A 23,544-nucleotide genomic window follows, 5' to 3' on the forward strand; every position below is an offset into this window, starting at 1 on the left:
GCAATAAGACTGTTGTAGATGTTTGTTTTGCTGGGGCTCAGAGGATAAACTCCCATCCCGTCAATGTGTCAACTTGTGAGCAAACCTTTGATGAGGGGAACTTGCTCTGTGGCTGATGACAACTCGGCTACAGAGTGAGATAGTTTTGCTTAACTCTGCAAATTCATTTAAAACACCCTGGGAAAAACAAAAAAGTGGATTAAAAGTAAAAAAAACAAGATGCGTGTTAAAGTGTGCCCAATTAAAAGCAGCTCTCCCCAGGAGACTGGCTGGAAACGAGTATCACATTTTGATGCAAGCGACACTCCTACGGCAGACATTTTCTATTTTGCCACTTTAATTATCCAGACGATCTGCAGAAATGCACGCATGAGGAGGATACTATGTGTTGAAGACACGCTGGATAAGCCAGAGCACATATTATATCAGATCGTATCAGTACATATCTCATCCAAACACATTCCTGCTCATCAGACCTTGAGCAGCACAAAGGAGGGCAGGCAGCAAGCATAGCTGTGCACTGGTGTAAATATTTGATCCCACCAAAGTGTTTGCCTTTCTCAATAACCACTGGCGGATTGAATCTTATGGAGATCTCAGCACTTATCGTATTATAACTTGCTGTATGGATGAAGTTTAGTTTTGGTACAAGTCAACATTTAACTGCTGCCACCAAGTGGTGCTTTGTATTTATTGGACTTTCAAATATTGGACTTTCAAATACATGTCATACGTTAAGAGAATTATGTGTAGATACTATCACGAGTATGCTTCCAACTATGTTTAGATGTACCTATAATTTCTATTTATGATTTCTCATGCATTGTTCTATTCTCCTCAGAGATGAGTTCATCATTTTAATGACATCCATTTTAGAGAAGTACAGTTTGGCCATGTTGCTCTGGCCTTGGCATGCCATAGCAGTGTGTGTGTGTGTGTGTGTGTGTGCGTGCGTGTGTGTGTGTGTGTGTGCGCGTGTGTGTGTGTGTGTGTGCATGTGCGTGTGTGTTGCAGCGCACCCTGAGAGACCATGTCAAGAGACCTTGAGAGCTGCAAATCACGGAGGCCCGTCTTCTGGGAGAGACGGAGAAGTAAAAACCCTGAACAGATAAGAAAGTGTTCCAGCGGGAGGAACAAGGCGTTCTTCTTCCACCATTTGCCTCTGACGTACATGCCATGTGCAAGATAGGATGTGCTAAGTGCAACAATAGACAACGTGTGCTGTATCTTTTTTTTTTTTTTTTTTCTCTACGGAGGCATCTGGGGAGGGTAAAAGCTGACTAAGCACAAGCATTCTCTCTGAAGCATCTTCAAGGTCCCAGAGGAGGGATAAATGCCCAACAGGAGCCCATGCCCCACAAGACAGCTGGAGCTCTCCCGGCCGGCCGGGTAAGTCCTCCTCATACTTGACGCACTATTGCAGAGCACTTCGAGTCTGATTTTCATTGCTTTCCCTCCTGGCATTCTATGCACATTTAAATGAGTTGACTTGCCTTTCTCTTGTCATTTCTTCCTTTTTTTTCAGGGTGCAAGCAGGGCAGGGTGAAGCAGCTCTGTACTCGCTGTTCCTTTTTCCTATGCATATACCTCTTTGAGAAGTCACTTTAAAGAGGCATAGGGCATGGGAAAATGGGGCTGCCGAGGTATTCCACAAATCCAGCCGGCACAGCGAGGCGCTGCTCACACCAAGTAGATTTTGTCAAGCTCAAACGGATTCTTCTTTTTAGATTGTGACCAGTTGCTCTTCTGCTGACATGATATTGCATGTTTATGCCATTATTACTCATAATTTGTCTGTTTGATATTTTCAATAAAGAGCCCATGGATGAAAACATTCAAGTTGTTATTGAAAATGCAGACTTCATATTTTATTACAGTGGGTTGAGCTATATATGAAAAATGATCAACTATCTTACATTTATGTGAATTTTATACATTAGGAAATGCTTTAAACTCATCACTTTTTTCCACAAAAATACATTGACAGATTAAAATACCTAGCTAGTATCAACATAAAATAGTTGATCATAAAAATGTATTTAATATGTACAATATTACAAAGATTTAGTTGAGTTGAATATATACTTAGTCATTTTAAAACGTATTGAGCTTTTTTTATATCAGCTTTTGTGAAGCTAAAAAACAGCACAGTCAAAGTAAAACAATATAAAAGTGCACAACACAATACACTTGAAATGAAAATATTGTGTCGCTTATTGATTGACATATTTTAAAGTATAACTTTGTAGAAAAGAACTTTTCTCGTTTTTCTTTTGTTTCTTGGTTGAAATGAAATCTTCAGTTAACAAGTATCATCATCATTTATTTCCTCTACATGTATCATGTACGTGTCATCTCACAAAAGTTGAGCACAAGTCACATTATTGAAATAGTCTTTGCTCTACTAAAGCATGTGACACCCAGCCAGCCAGCCAGCAGTGGCTCCAGTCTGTCTGCTGCCATCCAGTTGTAACAGTTAGCACCTCTTAACTTTCAACTCACCTGATTGAAAAGGATCATTGTCATTCCACTTACTATGGCTTTTCTCTCTGACAATTGAACATTTATTGATGCTGGTGTGGCCATTAGCGCTGGGAACCGTCCCATTTGCTGCTGCTGCTGCTGCTGCTGCTGACTCTGGCCCGCTTGAAAATTATATTCAATAAATAAATAAATAAATACATAAATACATAAATAAATAAATGGATGGATGGATGGATGGATGGATGGATGGATGGATGGATGGATGGATGGATGGATGGATGGATGGATGGATGGATGGATGGATGGATGGATGGATGGATGGATGGATGGATGGATGGATGGATGGATGGATGGATGGATGGATGCATGGGTGGATGCATGGATGCATGGATGCATGGATAGATAGACACATAAATAAAATATTCTGCTTACTTACCATTTAGTCTTGACCACGAGGTGTTTGTACATTTTCTATGTGCTGTCTTTGATTGAACAACGACTTGCAGTGACTCACTCCACCAGCAGGTCGGAGTGTTTCCTTCTCTGGATCCAAAGTCCAACTCGTGAGTGACTGCACTGAAGAGATTGCTCAACTTTATGACAGAGTGACTCAATCAGTCACCCATTTAGCTAGTGGCACCTAATGACTTTAAACGTGAGGCAATACACACCTTTGGTAGACTTGAGGGCGCCTTCCTCGCGCAGCTTCCATGTACGTGCGAATTGTTCAATGGGGGAAACAAAAGAGCTCAATGGATGTCAATGATGTGGCACTTTCAGCTGCTTTGATGTCTTCTTGAGGATGCAAATCAACCCGGAGCAAGGAGCTGTCTCGCCTGGGAGTCATGCCACAAGACGCCAAACGAAAATATTTGCCCGCAGCAGCTAGAGGAAGCACCTTCCAAATTGTTTTTTCTTTTGAAATACCCCAAATTCCATAAAAACACAAAGCCTAATCCACTATTTGCTCAAAATCTGAACGAAAATCCAAGTACACACAAGAAGGCAGCACTTTATGAACTATTTGGAGGTGCACTGAGAGAGAATACTTCATTTTAATGGGATGTAAAAATAATCATATCACCCTCATGACATTAACTGTGCATCCGAGAATGCTGGTTTAGTAGTGGCTGGCCACTAAATGTGCACAATATAAATTGTGTGCGTGTGCGTGTGTCAGTTCAATAGAAGGGCCGGAGCATGAAGATATGTTGCTGATGTGGTAGGCGGGGTTGCGCGTAGTAGGCACTGCTGTGGCGGAGCTGTTCATCGAGGGCGTGGTGCTGAAACAGGACAGGCGGCCGCAGAACGGCGGCCACGGGAAGGAAGTCAGAGCGCATCTCGTGCACCTCCCGTTTGAACTTCATCCTTCTATTTTGAAACCATGTCTTCACCTGTGTTGGGGAACATTCAGTTTAAAAAAAAAATAACATTTGAAAACAACCTCCAGGAGACGACTTACTTGAGTTTCAGAAAGGTTAAGTTTCATGGCAATTTTTCTTCGTTGGGAGGATCCTAAATATTTATGCTTGTTGAAAGTGCTCTCTAGATTGTTGATTTGCTCAGGGGTGAATTTGGTCCTCACCCTCCGTTGGTGGAAAAGCTCTCCTTCACCGTCTACTGCCAGCTCACTTTCCGAGCTGGAAGTGTAACCGCAACTGTCTGGGAGAGTTTGTGTTAGTTTACAAAAGCAAACACAACTCACAAACCAAGTGCTTGAGTAGACTTACTGTTTGGGGAGTTTTTGGGCTCATCAACCTGGAAATTAGAATGCACACTTTTCTGCAGAGTCATCTCACCAGCGTCCTTTTCCTTAGCGTAAAAACTTTGAGAGAGCCACTCCACCGAGAAGTTGGCCATGACGTACATGTGTCCACACACAAGTCTTCAGATATACGTATGTCTCTCATGGCTCCTCTTATGGGAGGGGCACACTTTCTATTTGCATATGCAAAGTTGTCGGCGGAATGGTAGAAACTTGATGGAGGTTGTAATTGAGCTTAATAGAGGCCTGCTTGTGGCTTTTCGCACCTTCTTTGCTGCTGGTGCCACTAAGTCTGCAGCTAACTGACAATGCTGTATCGTGATTGAATGAAGTCAAATGTCAACTGGCTGAGCAAATGAATTCATTGGAAACGTCTGTAAATGTCGGATGACTTTATTGTTGGGTTAATATAGTCATGTGTTTTGCGATTGCTCAAATGAAGCCTTTGTTTGTGAGAGGATCACGCCAAAAGTCAGAGTTCTGCTTGATCTTTGTTGACTTTATCTGAGTTGAGACATTTGCTGCAGATCCTCTCGCTTGCCCGCCCGCCCAACCCTCACACAGCTCTTAAACTGTAGTTTACTATATGGAACTTTCTATCTTAATTACATTTGTTGCCAAGAGACTTCAAATGCATTTCGTTTGAAATGGGTAGGATTGGCTTTTGCAATCTTCAAAATCACATCACCCAATCAAAGCATTGACTTCAGGACTTCAAACCAGAGATTAAAATTCACGCACATACAAAAGCTCAGACTTGCAGGAGCCAGGCCGGAGGGCCCTGCCCTGCCGTATGCGTAAACTCATCAATGCAATGCGTACCTAAATGACAACTAATTGTTGACCATGATCTGCCCTGTTAGCTGGTGTTTGAAATGCAAATGCCCAAGGCAGCATTTGGCATGTGTGTGTGTGTGTGTGTGTGTGTGTGTGTTGAGTTGGAGATTTCAGGGGCCTCGCGAAACTCACCTCACGTAAAGCGATATTCAAAATGTATTTTTGTTTTTGGCCTGGATTATTTGTAAAATTCTGTTTTATTATAAATGATAAATTGGTGGTTAGACGGCACAAACAATACAAATGTTGATAGGTTGACCAGATTGGAGATGAGATTCCAGTGCTGCATTACAAAGATACATTTTATTACGCTGTTAAATAAACATTTTTTCTGCAATTATATACAAGTCTTGCACGAAATCATGCAAGAAAACAGACAAGTCAAAATTGCACTTAAGTGTTTGGGTGGGAAGTCTTTGAAGAGTCTCTTAGTAGAAATGTGAGCTGTGGATCATAACACGGGGCCCTGGGTGAGGAGCCATATGCTGTTGCAGGACCATTTGTGGCGGCACAGGGACCACGGGGTAAAATGCAGCTCCGGCTGCTGGGAAGTGGCTTTGCTGTCCAGAAACGGCGTGGTACTGAATCGGGTGCATATGTTGAAACATGACCGGTTGGATTTGAGGAGTGAGGTCCTGCACCTCCCGCTTGAGCTTCATCCTCCGATTCTGGAACCAGGTCCTCACCTGCAGAAATACGAATGAATGAGTGCCTCAAGTTCAAAAATGGCATGTCATTTGATTGTATTAAATGGAGCCATTGTTTCGAATTGTACCTGCGTTTCAGTTAGCCCCAACTTGCGCGCTGTCTTCACCCTCTCGCCAGCATCCAGGTACTTGTGCTTGTTGAAGATCTTTAGAAGCCTGTTGATTTGCTCCGGGGTGAATTTGGTGCGCACTCGACGCTGAGCGCTGTCTTTCCCGGCCACCGCCGCCGCCTCGTCGACAGACAGGCACTCGGAGGAAGCAGCTTCACTATCGTAGCCAGACGAGTAGTCGCTTGTTTCTGAAACTGAAGTGAATGTCATTCTAGTTAGAACAAGTTTGCGGGTGAGTCCAATTCAGATATCTGCAGAACTTACTTGGTGATGTGCAGCGTGTGGTCTCCATCGGCTCTGCAGGTTTGGCTGACTTTGGTTTGGGCTGCACGTAACTTTTGCCGTAGGCAGGCGGGCTCGGCTGCACCATGCAGGGAATGTGCGGCTTGCAGTTGGCCACACTGTCCATCGCAATTGCAGCCCCTTCTTTCTCCTCGAGCGCCTTGTCATGGTGGCTCCGGGCGAGCCAATCCACAGAAAAGTACTTCACCATGTTCTCGTTGCTGGCTTGTGACCTGCCCAACAAGTGTCAATGGAAGTGTGTGTGCGTGTGGTAGCAAGTCCCGTGGGATCAGCTTTATAGGGAATGGGCCAACGCGCTCATTTGCATATGTAGAGCGTCTTGTTAACGCCCGATCGATCCGCACGATTAGAGCTTAATGGCTCGTTATTGAAGTCTTTCCATATCCTGTGAGTGTGTGAAGACCTGGCGCCAGTGAGTCTGTGACACCCCCCAGCACCCACCCATGCAGTTGTCAAGCCCTGACTGAAACTGGGAGCTCCTGCAAAAACAGTTGTATGGCAGGCACCCCAACCCCCCCTTGCATACAGTACAAACTTGGATGCAATTATTTAGTCTGGATGTATTCAAATGACACCCTAGAGTTATGGTAACAGGAGAATTACGTTGCTATTTCAAGACAAAAGCACATGTCTGAATTAAATCACAGACTGTAGGACAAGTATTTCATGAGTGAGGAAAAACATTCATGGCAGCAGTGACAATTGGGAGTTCAGTTCAACAATATGCATTATTGGAGTCATCTCATACTGAGGCATGTTTCAAAATGATTTACTTTGTTACTTCATTGACATGGGAGTTGCAAAATATGTATTTAAATGCACGTGGGCGTATTATTGCTCCAAATGCTGCTCTAGGCCAATGACAACATGGAACACAAAAATGTTCATTGCATTTTCCAATAAATGACTGACATCTCATAGTTCTATCATACTGACTATAAATTGCAAAATGAAGTTGTCTGCCCTAAAAAAGACTAAAATAACACTTTGTTATTGGACAAAAGAGCTACAATTGATGAGGCGTATTGATGAAATATGGGACATAATCTACAGTAAAAGTGCATAGGTTTAATTGAAGTGTCTCTTTTGTAACACGCATGTAAGTATTGAATGTTCTTGTATTGACATGTGTGCGACACCCCATGCGGTGCGCCTTGGCGCCAGCAATGCGCTTTTGACGCAATCCATCCATTCACGCATTTCACATCAAAGCTATTACACGAGAGGAGCAACACAATTACTCACTGTTGAATGTCGAGCCATTCAAATGGAAACTAGATCATACAAGCAGTGAGGATGTCGGGATTTCATGCAAAAACGAGCACAACATTTAGAAATCAATTAGAAGAGGGATCTTATTAGTGGTTGTCCAAAATTGGGATGTTTAAATCCTCATGCGCACCGGTGACGCGACAAGACACCCACCGTGAATGTGGACAGCCCCAACGCGACGTCTTACAAGAACAATGCCGCTACTAAAGTGATCGTGTTTTTTTTTTATTTTTATTACAATGCTGATAAGGGGCCGACTCTGGTCTTGTCCGCTATCAAGCCTCTGTCTCCGAAAGTCCCCTTTGGCATTTTTAGGCTATTTATCTGAGAGGCTTTGAAGCTCCTTAGATGCTGTTAGATAATAAAAAGAAAAAAAAGAGCTCCTGTGACGTCGCCTTCACGCTGTGCGTATTTCCTAATAGCTGACAGACTGACTAACAGACAGGCTTCCACCCACCCCTGTCTGCATGGAGGCCCACAGTTGCCCGATATTTGAACGTTATCACGCATTTGGAAATTGATTGATATTGAATATTGATTGCAATATTTAGTTCACTTACACTAAAATATTAATTTTCTGAATATTGTATTGTACCAAGAAAAATACAAAAGCGTTCATTCTTTCTTGCGTTTTTATTGTAGGTTAAATCTGAGCCAGAAAGCAAAAAAATCCACAACTTAGTTCCTCAATTCAAAATGAAACTGTCCAAGGAATTCAGTATTATTCAAAAGACAGCTGTAAAATACTGTACATCTGTTTAATGGGTAAAGTAAATACAAGTTAAACTTTGATCCATGTAGTGTATAGCAGAAAGATCTGGAAAATAAAAGTCCGTAAAATGCATCTCATCACACGTTATTTTAATTCATATGATTTGGCAGAAGATTGAACTAAAAGACAGCACAAGTAAAACAGCACACAATGCAAGAGCAAGTTCCACATCCTAAAAATAGCCTAACCTACAATGCTCAAATGGACTAGAACACAATTTGGTGAGAGAGGGACAAAATGTCATTTTTCAATGTCAAATCTGTCTTAATCATATTCTCATGACAAGCCACATTCAATCTTCACTGCGTGTCTGCTGGAGAGAATAGCCACTGAAAGTAAACGTGCTATCATAACTCAAAGTGTCATTTACTTTGGTCATGCTCTGAAATAGCAAGGCCTTTAATAATAGCATTGATTTGCTATTTTTGCAACTCATAAAAGTCTAAATTTGTACAGGAATGGTATTAAAAAAATAATAATCAAGAAAGCATATTTTCAAACTTTTAGACAGGCCACACTATGTTTGGAGATGATACAAGTCAAGAATATAAATGATTCTTTTTTTAAATGTTCCATATTTGCGATATGCTCTTACCGGCCTGCATGTGTGCTTGCCAACAGTCACTTTTCACAATTTCTTGTGGGTTAGAACTAAAGTCTATCTGGTTGTCTTACCTGATATGATAGAATGTTGTAGAAAAGTTCAAGAGAACTCTCAATTGTGCCACCTGCCATGGTAACCGAGAATTCATTGCAGCGGTTCAGCTACGGCTCGCTGACTGGGGCCTTCCGAGGGCAGGACTCACTGGAGGGAGGCCTTCACCTTTGTCAGCATTTCCTGAACCCTCCTCGTTTGACGCTCGGCCGACCGCTGGGAATCGACATCGGCGGCAGCAGGCTGCCGGAGGTCGATGTCACAGTTGCCGAGCTCGGTGATGCGCCGGCAAAGGTAGGCCTGCATGTCCCGGTCGGGGCTGTAGGGGAATACCAGCTCCTGGAAGGCGTGGACCTGACTCACCACCTTAGCTATCCTCCTTTTAAAGTGAGGAAAATGAGGAACAGAAAAACAGAACATATACATGAAAAATGTTGATTGCAGCTCATGTGATTTTTAGCTTGGGCAGTTTTTCTGTGACCTAATTTGGAGACAACATGAAGGACCCCGGGTTCAGCCCAAGCAGCTGTAGCTCTGCTTGTCTCTGCTAGATGTTATGACCCGAGCATCTGGCTTCTACCCAGCGGCTGTGAAGCATCTGGACCGCAAGCTCTTTTCCAATCAAAGCCAGCTCCCATGGGCACCATCTGCTACAGCAGTGGCACCCTTTCCTTCCTTTCTTCCTTCATTCAACTGCCCCTGTGACTCCGCATCTGCGCAGGTTGACTGAAGGAGTGGCTCGCTGCCACCGATGGATACTTGCTATGCAATAAATCAAGCCAATTTCAGCAAAGGGTTTTTTTTCCCCCTCAGGATTTTTAGTTTGTACTAGAATATGATACTATTCAATACCCTACCACCTGTTTTTGATCCTACCGAAGCTTGGTCCACTTGTAAGCTCCAGTGGTGAGCGTGAAAGCTCCGATTTCCAGCTGTTGAATATGCATGGCCAGGATGTGCGCCGAGGGAAGAGTAGGTCTTCTCTTTTGTTCTTCCGCTATCAGACACATGTTATCGCTCTTCAGAAACACCTGAGGACAAAGAAGCGAAGCCATACGTACACATCAGGTCCCGCAAGAAAAGAGGACTTGCGGGACAGTCAGAATTGCTGGAGGCACACTTAGACGACAGAAACTAGCAAGATTTCTCAATCAATGACTTCATGAATAAGGGCTTGGGCTGGATCCTATGTTCTACCCGTTGAAATGATTTCACATGTTGGAGATTTGAGGAAGGGCTCTTTGTTCTTCAGGAACTTGAAGGCGTGACTAACAAATCAAACAACTTTGGGTTGAACCAGGACTGAGAGTGTGAGCCATTAGAAGAGTCATAGTCAAGTACTGTAAGTAGAAGCAAAGAATATTGGTGGTGTCCACTTCAGTGCCTTGCTCAAGGGCACCTTGACAGTAGACAGCAATGAGACTCGCGCAACTCCTTGTTCCAAAGTCCAAGTACTTACATGGGAGACATGTAAGCGTTCTCACCAAGATACATGAGGTTCTTTTGAAGATACGCTTTAGTGGAAATGCCAGCTGTAAGCGCATCTATGCGAGCAAACCTGCTTGAAGTTGTTTTCCGATTGATTTCTTTGCCCTGAAGCCCACTTTCACAATATGTGGCCAGACTAGCCTTCAGCTCTTTGCAATCCCCGAGTGTACACGCATGCACACACAAAAGCGCACACACACACACACGTGCACCTGCACGGCTCGTAGCTCTTCCAAGATCTCAAGCATCTTGGAAGACAGATGTTTCCAAGCCTGTGGTAGAAAAGAAAGACATTACATTCTAGTCACCATACTGTAACCCCCCCCCCCCCGAAAGTAAAACAGAGTGTATTTTGCTGAAAGTCATTTCAACTACACATGTTGAGACTTAGACATTGGAGAAAAAAAACAAATAGAGAGTCAACCTACTGGTAATTGCCTGACAATGGTGTTCTCCAAACCTTCAAGGACCTGCATGGCTGTAGCAAAATTGCGGGATTCATAGCAATGCTTCCCAATCCACAGGTACTTGGTCAGCAAGGCAACTTGTTCCTGGTTAAGAGGAGAGCATGTAAAAATCAGGTCACAGTCATTTGAAAGGTGAAGCTGAAGACCCGATGCAATGCATCAGTTACTTGAAAAATAAGGACATTTCTAAGTCACACCCAAACATTTCAATGGTAGCGTATGTTGATCAGTAGAGTGCTGTCATAAAGTCATTAAAGAACACAATGAGCATTTTGAGGATTCACTGTACACACATGTTGGCAGAGAAACCCAATTGCACCGAACTCAGCGGAATAAAATAAAGAAAGACGAGGAGGCCGATCCAACTGCGCCAACAGCTAGTAGGACCGACCCCACTGCGCAGCATGCAGGAAGGCCTTTTATTAAACACGCCCACTTAATTAACACAGGTGTCTTCACTTAGACGGTCAACAACACATCACCCAAAAGGTCTCTTGCCAATTCCAATAGCAGAGAGAAGTATAAGCCATCATAAATAAAATGCATTATTATTATTGTTATTATTCGGCTCCACTAATGGAGTGCACCTTTTGGGCACCTCACCTTGATTGAGTCACAAATGACAATTTCACCAGCAATCCATTTCATAACGGTGTCAGAGTAAGCAAGCAGCTGCTGGAGGCGCGACTCGGACTCTGATGCGCGTGACAGTCTGCTGCTCTCTACTGGTGGAACTTGTTGGGAGCCAGTACCCGAGGAGCTGTTGGAACACGGATGTTAGGGAAAACTTATGAACCTTATTTTGAATGCTGTTTAACATTTTTTCCCCGGCACATTGTGGTGAAAAAGAAGAACATTTGGATCATTTATGGAAATAAAAAGAATGAAAGTGGAGAACTTACTTGTTTTCCCTTAAGGGCTTGTCTCTGATGCCTTGTATTCTGGAATTGAGGAAATGGACTGGGTGACATCCTTGGAAAACGTCCTGCATTTCAAAACATTGTACTATGTGACATTCAGCACATATCCATGGAGAAATAGCTCTATCTAGTGGTCAATAAAAAGCATGCAAAATAGCTTGCTGGAGTGCATGCCATCTGCATGCAATATTTTACTTAGGAAAATGGACTTGTGTTGTTTGCTGGCTTTTTTTTTTTTTTTTAAACATACCTGCTGCAGGAGAGTGAGTTGCTGAGCTACTTGCTGCGCACTGTAATTTTTCTGGCTAAAGGTGAGTTTCTCATCACCGCTGGAAGGCTCATCCACCAGGGAGATGTAGCAAGGCACAGGCAGAGCTGCAGCTATGGAGAAGTCCTCTTTTGCAATGGAAGCTGAAGATTCCACCGCTCTTGATATCCTCCACTTAAGAATACAGTTACGGGAATTAGAGAGTGTGGTTATCCGACAATCACAGCAGCATTCCATGATTGTTTGATCCGAATGGCTTTCAAATCAATGTTCAGGACATTTTGGTAGGACACTATTCAAGACCGGTAGCTTGAAATATCCCTCAGTAGACCAAAACAGTCCCTTTGATAACAGAGATGAAAAAAGGGCATTTTTTTCATGTCAAGTCAAGTCAAGTTTATTTGTATAGCCCTAAATCACATTTTCTCTTCTATTCCTCACCTGATCCTCAGCCACACATTGGATTTGACTCCCTCTCCTCGTGCTCCAAATTGTCCTCGGAGGATTTTGCAGAGCAGCGAGAAGGACGTGCCCTCGACTATCTACGGGGATTACCTGGCAGAAAACAAGAATCAGATTTGGCAGTAGATAGTAAAATACGTTCTGATGATCTGTTTACCACAGTACGAAGGAAGTTTTCTAAAACCTCCACAATGTTGGACTTTGGCGTGAAGTCAACCGTTTTGCAATCTAGAATCCATACATGCAACAAGTCCAAACTGCGATGGAAGACGTTAGCGTCTTTTTCGGATCTGTCGGGACCTTCTCTGTCATGGAAAACAAAAGAAAACAAAACAATATGTTCATGTCATTGAGCAACATTTGCCATTGAAGCTGATATCCTGCTCATTGATGATTTTACCTCATTGCACTGATGAACGTCTCCATGATAAACTGCAGTAAGTGCTCACAAGTGCAGAAAAAGCGATAAGTGTACAGGAACTGCTGGATGAAGCCCTCGGAAGCAGCATATCTGCTTAAAGACAAAATGGACCAAACATTGACCTCCCACCCAGGTAAATATTCACATTCCTCGGTTCAAATGATGAAAAACAAATGAACCACATTTCTGATTATGATTTCTCACAGTAGGAAACAGATCAACCTTGCATAAAGGTATGCCATGAGACCGAGAGGAGTCCCTGCTTGCAGATTTCTTTTTCCTCGACAAGTTGCAAAGCTCAAGAATGAAGTGTCCTCAGAGCCTTGGGCAGCCAAAGGCTTCAGGCCGCAAGCAGACAAAGACGGCAGTAGCGCCACGTCTAAACCCCGCTGATCCACACGCTGTGTCTGCACAAAAGCAAAAAACTTTGGTTTGGACATAAAGCAAATGTTGAGAGAAGTATGGAGTAGAAGTTCTTTGGTAGCACCTGAAGATATTTCTTGACATTATCCAAGAAGATCACTTTAGATCTCAGTTCTTCAAGCTGGGCCTTGAGTTTGGAAAGGATTCCTTTGTTTTCAAATCCTTTGGGACAAACATTTTGTTTTGAACACACAGCATTAAGAGACAATATGTCATAGGTTGGCAACGAACCTTTTTGTCTGTCTTGCTGAATTAGTTTCTGGTAGAATGTTCTCATTTTCTTAAGATTCCTTGTTTCAATCATCAGTTGCTGCTGCAGCTCCTATGCAACACAAACGCCACAAAGTCTCCTAGCACATCTTCATTTATTTCACATTGGCCCTTTTCAATCATTTTCCTTTTTTATCCCTCATCGCTATGGCAACAGATCCTTTGAAGCAAACTGTGCGAAATTACAGTCGATTGACTCTTCCAATGAGTTGTTGGTTGCTATTTCAAGCTTTCCTACAGAGAAGTGGGTCACTAAAATGCGCAAACACAAAGACAAATCATTAGCATTCGTTTGCAAATGATAACTTTCTTTGCCAAGGGCCAAGTTCAACCATTTTAATATTCAGATCCAGTTTGCAGAAAAGAACTTGCAATTATCGCAAATTTCATTTTACCCCAAAGCTTGACTGTGCTCTACTTTCAGCAAATAAAAAAGTAGAATTCCATTCCAGGTGGTAAATGAATCAGCGTTTGTCTGACTGGAATGTATTAATCCGGCACAAATGTTAAAGAAAATGCTGATGAACCTCCAATATAGTAGCTTGTAAAGAAAAAGAGGGAGCGAGGCATATTAAAAAAAAGAGAATTCCCTGCAAACTACAGAAGAAAAGCAACAACATGTGACTAGGCGAATCCACGGGTTCTGAACGGGCATCCATTCTAATAATAATAATAAAAGAGCAGCATTTAGTTGAAGGTCAAACATGAGTCGCCGGAACAGAATTTCAAATCTTCACCCACCTGTGTTTTCACATCCAGGCACGACGATCCTCTGTACTGGCCAAGACTCAAGGCATACTGGATCACTTCGGAGCTAAAACAGTCTTCTTCAAACAAAGCCAAGTCCCAGGCCGGCCTGAAGTACAGGTCTGCTCTGGATCCCAGTGAGATGAGCTGCTCTGAAAGCTGACAATGGCTGTCGTCCAATTCCTCTGAGCGATCACGACTCATCTGGTCATCACAAGTAGAACGGGCTTCAGACGGGCTTTCGTGGCTGGCCCCGGCCAAGCCGTCTCCCTCACTGAGCCCGGCGTCCATGTCTGCTTACACCAAGGAGGAGTGTGCAGAGTAGGGCCAGCCAGGAGAAACAAAAGAGAGATGATTGAATCACATGGGCAGTGAAGAAAAAAGAAAAAAACAAGATTGGGTTATTAAAGAGCAAAACACTGAGACAGCCATTGGCAATGGGGAGGCGCTTGTATTTCAACACAACAATGACTCCGCTGTGGAAGCCGTGAGCTCGAGGGCAATTCATCTTCAACTCCTTTTCTCACCATGTTTTTCCATTTGTCTCCTCAACCTCATTAGACAATCGTATTTGACAGAAGATCACACCACGGATGCAAATGAGTGTCCTCGACCATCTTATCCTGTATTTCGCTAGCGTGCCTCAACCAAACAGGCCTCGGTCGAAAACAAACAAAAGTAAATCACTTCTGTCGTTTTGCATCATAACATACTTCAAAAAATAAAAAAAGCAGCGGTAATAAACCTCCAAAAGATGATCCGTCAATAACTGCCCGACAGTAAAGACAATAGGAGCTAATTCACGATTCTTTCAAAAGACTAACACACAAGAGCAAATGAGTAAAACATCTGCAAGAACACACTTCACCGTCGTGATTGAGTCCTTTGTGCAGATAAATGAAGAGAGACATGAAAACAATGAGTTGCTTTCATTCATGTTTGCATTCACACAAGTCCTTTACGCATCATTAAGAGTGGAGTGGAGAGGAGCGGCTACTAACCACTTGAATGGTGGTTGGACACGGTTCAGCATTCAGTCAAACAAAACTTGTCACCATGGGCAACATATACACATAAACATAAAACACAACACAAATGCTGCTTTCATTATGCATACTTCAATTAAATGCAACGGTCAGTGTGCAAACAGAGTGCGGAGGATATTTTTTTGGGCCTAGGAGAATGTAACAATGATGGTGGGGGGGGAGATTTATTCATCATCCTCCGCTTAATGATATGTTTTTGGTGAATCTCAACATTTTTGTCGCCTTGGATTACAACACAGTATCAAATGTCCTTACTCGTCAATTCCATTTTTTGGGCTGTCTTCCCCTTCATTGGTCAGTATGATGGGGATGCTTGCGGAACTGAAGGTCTCCGGGTGCTGGAGTCCACTGTTGCTTGGACACATGAGGAAACCAAAAGTTAGTTATTATCTGCATGTTTACTGTTTGCTATGTTCTAGGTAGTTCAACTTTACCAACACTCAATGCTTTGAAGGAAAAAAAAAAAAAACATTCCTACCACTGCTCATATGAGAAGTATCTTGACTCAAACTTTGGTTTGTGTCATCCAAAGCCAAATCTTCTCCATCGATAGATCTCGAGACTGTCTGGAAATAAATGGCATTGGCTGAAAACAATCATCCAAATGTCTTAATGGTGACCGATGAAATGCCATTTACCGCATGAACTCTCGTGATGAGCTGCTTCCACACAGTCTCAGCATTTGTCCCTTGACGGCTTAAGTAGTCACAACAGCTCTAGGATGGATGCGTATGAAAACCATTTATGAAAATCAAAAAGACCAAATGACCCGGCTAGGAATAACACGCATACAGAGGAACTAAAAGAGCCAACGAATTCCAACATGGCTAAAATACCTGTTTAGCCACGGCAATAGAAGGTCTCTCCACGGGTGTGTTGTTTGCCATCTCAAGCAGAAGTCGCTTCAGTTTGCGAGGCATTACAAGTTTCTGACTGGGTAACAAATTGAACTTTGCCGTGGTCCACAAGATAGCAGCGACCCCATAAACACAAGCCTGGACAGCAACAGAACACTTCCATTGGAAGGCAAAGCAAGGCAGCTTGATTTACCCCACAAGGCAAAAATATAGTAGTTGCAAGATCATGAAAGTTGTGAAGCATATACGGACTAAACAAAAGGGGTCCGAAGGCTGACCCTTGAGGGACGCCAAATGTCATGGCCATCAATCAATAACTTCCAATGGTCACAGAGTAACTCCTTGTCTCCAAGTAGGACCTGAACCATTTGAATAAACGCCTTCAAATTAGTCGAAGATGCATACCTTCTCAGTTACAATTCCATGCTCTTGATATTCAGGTGAAAGACAAAATGTATCCTCAGATCCTGCAAAGAACACATGATTGAGATAAAACATTTTTTTTTTTTTTAAATCACAAGAATGTTCCTTATAGTACAGAGGTTGGGTTTTTGAATCCCGGGTCTGTTCTCCTAAGGCTTGCCTGTGTTTTCAACTGATACGTAGAAGTGAACGGGATTTGGTGTTTCTTACGCTGTGGTTTTGAAAATTGAAACAAGAGGCAGCTTCCCGAGGACTCGTCATGGACCAAACAAAAGAAAACGGGACTACTCCCTGGAGAGGTGCCAGTTGCCTCGGTCTGTCTCTCATGATTTCTTCAAGCAATGAGAAAAATCAAAAAGTGATCTTACCAAAGCTTTTGGGTGCCAAGAAAACCAACTCTCCCTGGTGGCTAACGTACACCGTGTCCAAGGATAAGAAAGCTTAAGAAGGAAAGATGCTTGCACACAATCATTTGATATTTCAGAATAATCTGTGGTCTTCCGACATCACATAAAGATTTTTTTCAGTTCATAAAAACTGCATGCGTACATTTGGAAGCTCACCTGGAAAGTCAGTATAGGTCTGCAGGGACGACAGGCAGGTGTAGCAGAGAGCCCAGAGCTCATTCACCGTGAGGCCCAGTCCACAATGAGCCAGTAACTCTCTTAGTGGGCTCCACTGAAGCAAAGAAACATTTAGTCAGTGGGAAGAATTCATATCTACTATAAGCATTACAGACATAAATGTGAGATGCAAACAAAAGACATTTGCTAACCTCATCCTGAGATGTGCTTTTGCTCACGTAGCGCTTGTGCTTTTTTGATATTTGAGCACCAAAGTTGTCATATTCTAAAAAGGCCGACGTGCCTGATGAGGCTAAATTCGGACTCCCTTCCTCAAACGTATCTTCGTGACAGTCTTTCAAATGACTTGAAGACTTGACAGCGTCTTCATTTTTTCTTCTTGATGTTGGACAATCCACAAGTGAGCTCAGACAATCTTCTGCGCTACTCCGCGTATACGACTCGCAGGACCTTCCTCGAGCGAGTCGTTTGGATCTCTGGTCGCAAACGGACTTGGAAGACAAATGCTCATTGGCTCCGATCTCAGTTAGGTCTGATACAGGTACGCTAATATTTCCATGGGGCGGGGTGGGAAAAGGCGGGTTATTGGAGTCCGGGACAGAGCAGGAGCGATTGAGCGCCCCCTTCATTCTGTTGAATCTTTGCTGGGCTCTCATGGTGAGTGTGGAGCAGTCCAGCTCATCTGCTAAGCCCCTGCGCCATCTGTCTGCATTGTCTGCATCCTCAGCCCAGAGGGACGAGTCCCAACCCAAACACACCTGCAACATTTCACATGCACAAATTGGGAAAAGTCACACAACAAACAAACAAACCAAAAGGGATTTTGGACAGCACACAGCAGCTAAGAATGGAAGTTGTAACCTTGGACTATGGACAATCATATAGTTCGTAAAGCAACCTGTTGTCTGGATAGACCGTTTGTCTTCTTAGTAGTGTTCAGATAGATGTCTTTGCGAATATCAAAGGAAGTCTTTTGTTGGGATTTTGCATGTTGCCAAATTGCCTCAGAGCTCTCTTGTCCATCTGGAGAAAGACACAGACAGAGAGGAAGGGGTCGAGTCAGAAATCAGGACAGAGAGCAAATGTTGACACAGTGAGCACAGATAATGGAATGGAATGACCTTGGAAATTTGATATTGATTCAATGGAGAGCACACGTCGTCCGACAGAAGACAATTTACGGCACACGGCTGCCGACGAGGTCTTGCGCAATCTTGCTTGAGCCTGAAAGAGGATGTCCTGCCAGAAAAGATTCGACATAAGAAAAATATTGAAAGCCCAATCAACGTGTCTTAACCATGCTGACCCATAAAGTGTACACATTTAGCAGGATAAGGAAGCAAGATAAATTGACTATAATTTTTTTTTTTCTTGTCCACGCAGAGTTTTGAGTGTTCTTTCCAAACTCAATTTCGGGTTTTTTTATCCTCGGTTAATAGGAATACCTGTATGAGCGGTCTATCCTCTGGTTTCTTCTCCTGCATTTTCTCCAACAGCTTTTGAGTTTCTTCACCGAGCTCAGCCTCCAGTTCTGGTTCGATCACAAAATTCAGTGCAGCGGACAGGGTTGAGCCCAGAGAAAAAACATGGCCCTGCAACCCAGCACAAACAAAAAATGATGAACGCTTTGTATTTTAAATCGAAATTTGATGTACTGCTAAAAAAAAACATCAGTGTTTTTTTTTGTTTTGTTTTCACATTAAATCCGTATATTGTCACTCTGACCATAATGGAGCTTTTCAATATCTCTCACCTCAAATGTGCTGCCTGTATTGTCAAATTCAGGAGGCACAAAAAGGCCCTCAGGATCATCTGGAGAACACAAAAGTATCATGATAGTTACAGTAGATTGTAATCTCTGACTGCTAACCATGAATCATCACTTAAGTGAAACAATCCGGTAAAAAAAAAAAAAAAATCACTGACAAATCCAAACATTGCACCAAATCCTCACAAGTGTGAAAATAAAGAACTGCAAGATTGCTACATAGCGGGCATGTTGTCGCAGCTGACCCAGCACTTCTGATCAATACTTTGTTTTATGGCTGCCAGTTGCTTTCACAAGATCAGCGGAGGCGTGCAATTAGTCTGTATGCGCAAATCAGTGACGGGATCAATGCACAATGAGGATTAGGGACAAAAACTCAAAGACAGACCAGAATATCAAACACAAAAATGGATAGGAATATTGGATTGGCATTTGTAAAAACGATTGGATTAAGCAATAGTATCGATTTTTGAAAAATAATCAATCATAATATATCATAAAATAAAATAGTACAAATAAAATAAATAAAAAATTAAACCATAACAATAAATATAGCAATATTGGCATTTGTAAAAACAATTGGACTGACCAATTGTTTCGATTTTTGAAAAAAAACTCGTGTCATCGACTCACCGCTGAGCTGCTCCATAAAGCAAACATTCCCGTGCGCATTGAAGGCCAGCGTGTCTGGGGTGATGCACAAGGTGTGGAAGAGGTGGGAGGGTCGAATGCTCTGCAGGGCCACGACGCACTCTGCGCACACTGCCCACACGTCCTCCTCACAAAGACAACTGTCTCGCAAAGTCAGGATGTCTGCCAGAGACACATTTTCCTGGAGACAAACGCTTATAGTTATCTTCACGTAAGCAAAACAACGGTGACCATTTTGCACAAAGACGACGATGAAAGTGCCAGCGGTACCGTTTTATTTTTAAAGTAATTGTAACAGTAAGCACCACTGCTAAAACTGGCAAATTCTTTGTTTCAAAATATACTGCCATGCTACACGCAGGAAAAAAAAAGAATATCATTCAATGCCATTTGGCACACAATGTTTACCACATCCTCCGCTTGCACACCCACCCACCCACACAGTAAAGTGAGTCATCTGTGAGCAAACATCCAGAAATGGCCTCAGTTTCAATGGGTACTCCAACAGCCATAGTAATGTGGCCGTCCTCTCGGTGTTTGTACAAACAACTGCACTGTTGAAGGCTTCCCCCGGTCTAACAGGTGATTCTTTCCCCCATGATGTTATTCGACTTCTGATAATGCATGTTCACCTGTCACTGAACGGATTCCATTCAGAATGACTTTCAAAGGCAGAGAAGAAGCGAGCGAAGCATACGCAGCTCTGTTTTGCCTTTAGTATTCATGTGATCTTACAGCATGACCACAGTTGCACTACTTGCAAAGCCATAAATAGACAAGTTCCCTTGACAATAATAGAAAGAAGAAAAGGCACAATTCCTATAGGCTGCCCTACATGGGCTTTGCTATGCGTTGAGAATCCTGGGGAGAGCGGGCAAAGGGCTTCACTGGGAACTTCTGAGATGAACAGTGAAAGAGACTGCAGAACTCACAGATGGTGTGCGATTTTGCTGTGTAATTGTGTTGGTGTGAGCTTTTGTGGCTGGTGGGAGGGAGTTTGTTATCTCTAGCACTTGGGCTGGAAACATTCAGTGCAATTATACAACCAAATTCATTTGTTTGCCTGCAAATCTGTTGACATATCATCAAGCAAATGACATCCTTCCATTTCCTTTGTACCAATCATTCATACTCACACAAGAAATAATAGTTGACACTGTGTGTTAAAAGCTCCAAGAATGCAGGCAGTGGCACTAACCTCAAATTTTGCACAGTCAGACTGACAGATAACTAACTAACCATGGCATTGTATTTGTGTGATAGATACATTCACTACACAGAATCCTTTTTGAAATGCAACCCTGCGTTCAGTCTTGCAATTCATGTCATGAGCAATTCCATGTGCCCGCAGACACTAAACCACCTGTAAACTGCAAATGCAATTCTGGATGATACGAACGTGCCTCGTTCGACTTACGACGACGGACGTACCTCATCTTCGAGCAGAGGAGGAAGATGGTCTATTTCATAGTATGCGTCTCTCCACGAAGTCTCCATTGCAGCAACTTAGTTTGGCAGAGTCACGCTATTCTTGCCACAGACAACGGCGATCGCAGTCATGCCAATGAAGCCCCCCAGAGAGCAACACCGGCCAGCCGGCTTGCTGCAGCAGCAATCGTCGTGCGTCCAAATGCACCCACGGGGACGCAGAAAAATGCCTGTCAGTGTCAGTGTTGCTCACGACTGCCGTCAAGCTAGCCACTACTATGGCGTGTGCATACACGCTAACGCACGCGCGTGTGGGCGCGCGCGCACCCTAATCCACGCGCGCGCCTGCGCACCCAAACACGCGCACAGTCGCACGCGCAAACATACGCGCGCACAACACCGGCAAACCGCACGGATTTGCAGAGATGATTTGAAATTTAAATCAAAATTTAATTGTCTTACTGACACAAATAAATATGCACGCGAGTGTACAGTGCAAGAGCTCCAGATGAATATTCTAAAAGTCTATATCATGTTTGCTCCCTTGATTGTGCGTCGGTCTGTGTTAAAATGCTTAAAAATCAAACTATAAACAGGATCACTTTTCAAGTTATGGAATTCAAGTCAAAGTCAAGTCGAGCCCCTTTTCGACGTTTTTGGGGGGACTTCTGAGCCTCCACTCACTTTTCACATAATTCATAGTAAATCAAATATTTCTTGGTTTTCTGATCTCCAAAGCAGTTCAAATGCACATTTTTATCGCGGTATAAATAATCATTAAGCAAGTGTAACTTTGGAGGGATAGCTTTGTGTGAATTGCAGATGTACAGTTTGAATGGGAGAGGTTTTTTTTCAGGAGCAAAATCTTCTGCATCTCATTCCCACATTTACCACAGGACGGCGGTAGTGTATAGACTGAGTCTTTGGCAGATAGTGGAACATTATGAATTTGATCACAATTATAATATATATATATGTATATATATACATATATATATATATATATATATATATATATATATATATATGCTACTAAGTGATAAGGAAAAAAGTGATTGTTTGCTAAAGTAAAGGGAAAATCTCAACATCTTCCTAGCAGCCACTGTAATTATTATTATTATTATTGTGAATTATTCAGACCTACCTATTTCTATTGTCATGATGAAAAAGATTCTCCCCAAGGCAACACAACATTTGACTAAAAGCTAGGAGACCTTCAGGAAGCACAATTTGACTCAGGGACTCCTCCATTTCCACTATGGGACTGTTATGTCATTTCCAGCTGCCCTGCTTTCTCTATTAAAGGAGGGAGGAGGTGGCTGTTGTGTTAACAGACTGTTGTAGCAGCCTCTTATAATCCACTGTCTTGTTTCAGTAAAACCGTCACATGTGCTCTGCTTTTTCAGTTGTACAAGGTTGCGTCACCAATGGGGAAAGCTATAAATAACAAAGACGTGCCGCGGGGGAGGCAAGTATGATATGGTGGATCACTGTCAAACACTTACAACAACATCCCAGATTGGCAGCTATCGTCTGTCTCCGAATCGTTCAAACGCTTCTTTTAATGTTTGCTATGCATCACAACACTCACAAAGGATTTAATGCATATGACAGCACACTGGGTGCGGCAAGAAAACAAGTTATAGGCAATATTTTCATTGTGCTGAGAGAAAATAAAGGTCTGTCTCAACAACTCCTGAGTGAGTTCTTTACTCGGGATTAAATGCTGGCCTGGTTGAGTTGTGGTCACTCGGGGAAAAGCGTGTGAAATGTAATGGAAGTTTTTATTACGCACACTGTTCGAGGGCAAGTCTTCTCGTATCCTCTTGGAACAAAAGGCGAGCTGCTTTCTCTATCAGCAACCACAACACCAAAGTCATACCGTTGAGACTGTCAATCACCCAAACACAATTGTTGTATATACATGGAATGTCGATATTGCTTCCTCGTTCCTACTTTCTTCTATTTTTCTTCACCCCTCTTCTCGATCACATTTCATCCCAATTAATCGGGGCAGATGCCCCTGGCAGATTACCCGAACTGATGATCATCGGAGCCTGGATGAATCAGAGATGTACCTGAGGCCCACATCACAAAGCCAATCAATCCACCCTAGCCTGGCTCACGTTAAGTGATCTTAAGTGAGTCAAACAGAGAGTCGTGGACAATCCTGGACGAGTGACCCCCTGTGATGATGGTTATCCTCTCATCAATTCAATAAGATCAAATGACTGAACCTGAAAGTACTTGTGGAACCTGCTCTTGCTGCATCGTTGCACAGTGAACAGTCACTCATCTACACATGCAACAGAAAGAAATCTGAAGAGCACGGTGGTGCTATCCCACACGTACGTACGTATGTATCTTGCTGCCATGTCACTGCCAGTAACTAAATAAATGTACAAGCGGCTATATG

The 23,544-nt window shown here is 42.9% G+C and overlaps 4 protein-coding genes and 1 long non-coding RNA gene across 11 annotated transcripts; 1 reads left to right on the plus strand and 4 right to left on the minus strand.

Moving 5' to 3' along the window:
* Positions 1 to 1,133: 1,133 nt before the first annotated feature.
* On the plus strand, positions 1,134 to 1,832 carry LOC148392784 (uncharacterized). Its single transcript, XR_015860456.1, has 2 exons — positions 1,134 to 1,389; positions 1,526 to 1,832. It is a non-coding gene; the product is annotated as an uncharacterized LOC148392784 (long non-coding RNA).
* Positions 1,833 to 3,604: 1,772 nt separating this feature from the next.
* ventx (VENT homeobox) lies at positions 3,605 to 4,375 on the minus strand. The gene is made up of 3 exons (XM_088385603.1): positions 4,215 to 4,375; positions 3,947 to 4,146; positions 3,605 to 3,878 (listed from the first exon to the last, which is right to left on the minus strand). Exons 1-3 carry the CDS (start codon positions 4,351 to 4,353, stop codon positions 3,666 to 3,668), a joined length of 552 nt encoding a protein of 183 aa, XP_088241729.1. The 5' UTR covers positions 4,354 to 4,375; the 3' UTR covers positions 3,605 to 3,665.
* Positions 4,376 to 4,712: 337 nt separating this feature from the next.
* On the minus strand, positions 4,713 to 7,771 carry vox (ventral homeobox). The gene is made up of 3 exons (XM_088385005.1): positions 6,168 to 7,771; positions 5,862 to 6,097; positions 4,713 to 5,772 (listed from the first exon to the last, which is right to left on the minus strand). The coding sequence occupies exons 1-3, from the start codon at positions 6,394 to 6,396 to the stop codon at positions 5,515 to 5,517; spliced, it is 723 nt and encodes a 240-aa protein (XP_088241131.1). The 5' UTR covers positions 6,397 to 7,771; the 3' UTR covers positions 4,713 to 5,514.
* A 321-nt stretch (positions 7,772 to 8,092) lies between these two features.
* Positions 8,093 to 14,664, minus strand: kndc1 (kinase non-catalytic C-lobe domain containing 1). Of its 4 annotated transcripts, none has more exons than XR_015860496.1 (15): positions 14,366 to 14,664; positions 13,586 to 13,676; positions 13,419 to 13,516; positions 13,154 to 13,338; positions 12,911 to 13,021; positions 12,668 to 12,815; positions 12,490 to 12,603; positions 12,031 to 12,222; positions 11,763 to 11,845; positions 11,464 to 11,620; positions 10,822 to 10,944; positions 10,606 to 10,665; positions 9,782 to 9,936; positions 9,387 to 9,667; positions 9,146 to 9,284 (listed from the first exon to the last, which is right to left on the minus strand). XR_015860496.1 is itself a non-coding variant. In XM_088385508.1 (14 exons), exons 1-14 carry the CDS (start codon positions 14,660 to 14,662, stop codon positions 9,053 to 9,055), a joined length of 2,019 nt encoding a protein of 672 aa, XP_088241634.1. In that variant the 5' UTR covers positions 14,663 to 14,664; the 3' UTR covers positions 8,093 to 9,052. The 4 variants fall into 4 exon arrangements, 2 of the variants coding, with proteins under 2 accessions (XP_088241634.1, XP_088241633.1); XR_015860497.1 differs by having other exon boundaries at positions 9,766 to 9,936; XM_088385508.1 differs by lacking the exon at positions 9,387 to 9,667 and having other exon boundaries at positions 8,093 to 9,284; positions 12,695 to 12,815.
* Positions 14,514 to 22,383, minus strand: LOC148392788 (kinase non-catalytic C-lobe domain-containing protein 1-like). 4 transcript variants are annotated; one of them, XM_088385509.1, is made up of 16 exons: positions 22,273 to 22,383; positions 21,132 to 21,303; positions 19,683 to 19,881; positions 19,035 to 19,093; positions 18,727 to 18,873; positions 18,403 to 18,520; positions 18,180 to 18,304; positions 17,473 to 18,039; positions 17,261 to 17,375; positions 17,066 to 17,137; positions 16,680 to 16,741; positions 16,254 to 16,412; positions 16,056 to 16,133; positions 15,896 to 15,983; positions 15,673 to 15,771; positions 14,514 to 14,664 (listed from the first exon to the last, which is right to left on the minus strand). In XM_088385509.1, exons 2-15 carry the CDS (start codon positions 21,195 to 21,197, stop codon positions 15,713 to 15,715), a joined length of 1,914 nt encoding a protein of 637 aa, XP_088241635.1. In that variant the 5' UTR covers positions 21,198 to 21,303; positions 22,273 to 22,383; the 3' UTR covers positions 14,514 to 14,664; positions 15,673 to 15,712. The 4 variants fall into 4 exon arrangements, 2 of the variants coding, with proteins under 2 accessions (XP_088241635.1, XP_088241636.1); XM_088385510.1 differs by lacking the exon at positions 22,273 to 22,383 and having other exon boundaries at positions 15,673 to 15,765; positions 21,132 to 21,456; XR_015860499.1 differs by lacking the exon at positions 22,273 to 22,383 and having other exon boundaries at positions 14,615 to 14,664; positions 15,673 to 15,765; positions 15,896 to 15,979; positions 21,132 to 21,456.
* Positions 22,384 to 23,544: the final 1,161 nt, after the last annotated feature.

Source organism: Syngnathus floridae, chromosome 9, assembly GCF_059516105.1.
Source record: "Syngnathus floridae isolate MCC-2025c chromosome 9, RoL_Sflo_1.0, whole genome shotgun sequence".
NCBI classification, from domain to species: Eukaryota; Metazoa; Chordata; class Actinopteri; order Syngnathiformes; family Syngnathidae; genus Syngnathus; species Syngnathus floridae.

Excerpts from the sequence above, each read along its gene's own strand:
- kndc1 (XM_088385507.1), bottom strand. The coding sequence starts at position 14,662 with ATGGACGCCGGGCTCAGTGAGGGAGACGGCTTGGCCGGGGCCAGCCAC. Across the intron at positions 13,517-13,585 it reads TCAGCAAGACAGACAAAAAG|GATTTGAAAACAAAGGAATC; the intron begins GTTCGTTGCCAA and ends TTTGTCCCAAAG. Across the intron at positions 12,604-12,667 it reads AAAACTTCCTTCGTACTGTG|GTAATCCCCGTAGATAGTCG; the intron begins GTAAACAGATCA and ends GTTTTCTGCCAG.
- ventx (XM_088385603.1), bottom strand. The coding sequence starts at position 4,353 with ATGTACGTCATGGCCAACTTCTCGGTGGAGTGGCTCTCTCAAAGTTTT. Across the intron at positions 4,147-4,214 it reads GCCCAAAAACTCCCCAAACA|ACAGTTGCGGTTACACTTCC; the intron begins GTAAGTCTACTC and ends AAACTCTCCCAG. Across the intron at positions 3,879-3,946 it reads TTAACCTTTCTGAAACTCAA|GTGAAGACATGGTTTCAAAA; the intron begins GTAAGTCGTCTC and ends TCCCCAACACAG.
- vox (XM_088385005.1), bottom strand. The coding sequence starts at position 6,396 with ATGGTGAAGTACTTTTCTGTGGATTGGCTCGCCCGGAGCCACCATGAC. Across the intron at positions 6,098-6,167 it reads CACACGCTGCACATCACCAA|TTTCAGAAACAAGCGACTAC; the intron begins GTAAGTTCTGCA and ends CATTCACTTCAG. Across the intron at positions 5,773-5,861 it reads TGGGGCTAACTGAAACGCAG|GTGAGGACCTGGTTCCAGAA; the intron begins GTACAATTCGAA and ends GTATTTCTGCAG.
- LOC148392788 (XM_088385509.1), bottom strand. The coding sequence starts at position 21,197 with ATGGAGACTTCGTGGAGAGACGCATACTATGAAATAGACCATCTTCCT. Across the intron at positions 17,376-17,472 it reads AAAGCACATCTCAGGATGAG|TGGAGCCCACTAAGAGAGTT; the intron begins GTTAGCAAATGT and ends TCTTTGCTTCAG. Across the intron at positions 16,742-17,065 it reads CTTGGCACCCAAAAGCTTTG|GATCTGAGGATACATTTTGT; the intron begins GTAAGATCACTT and ends TGTTCTTTGCAG.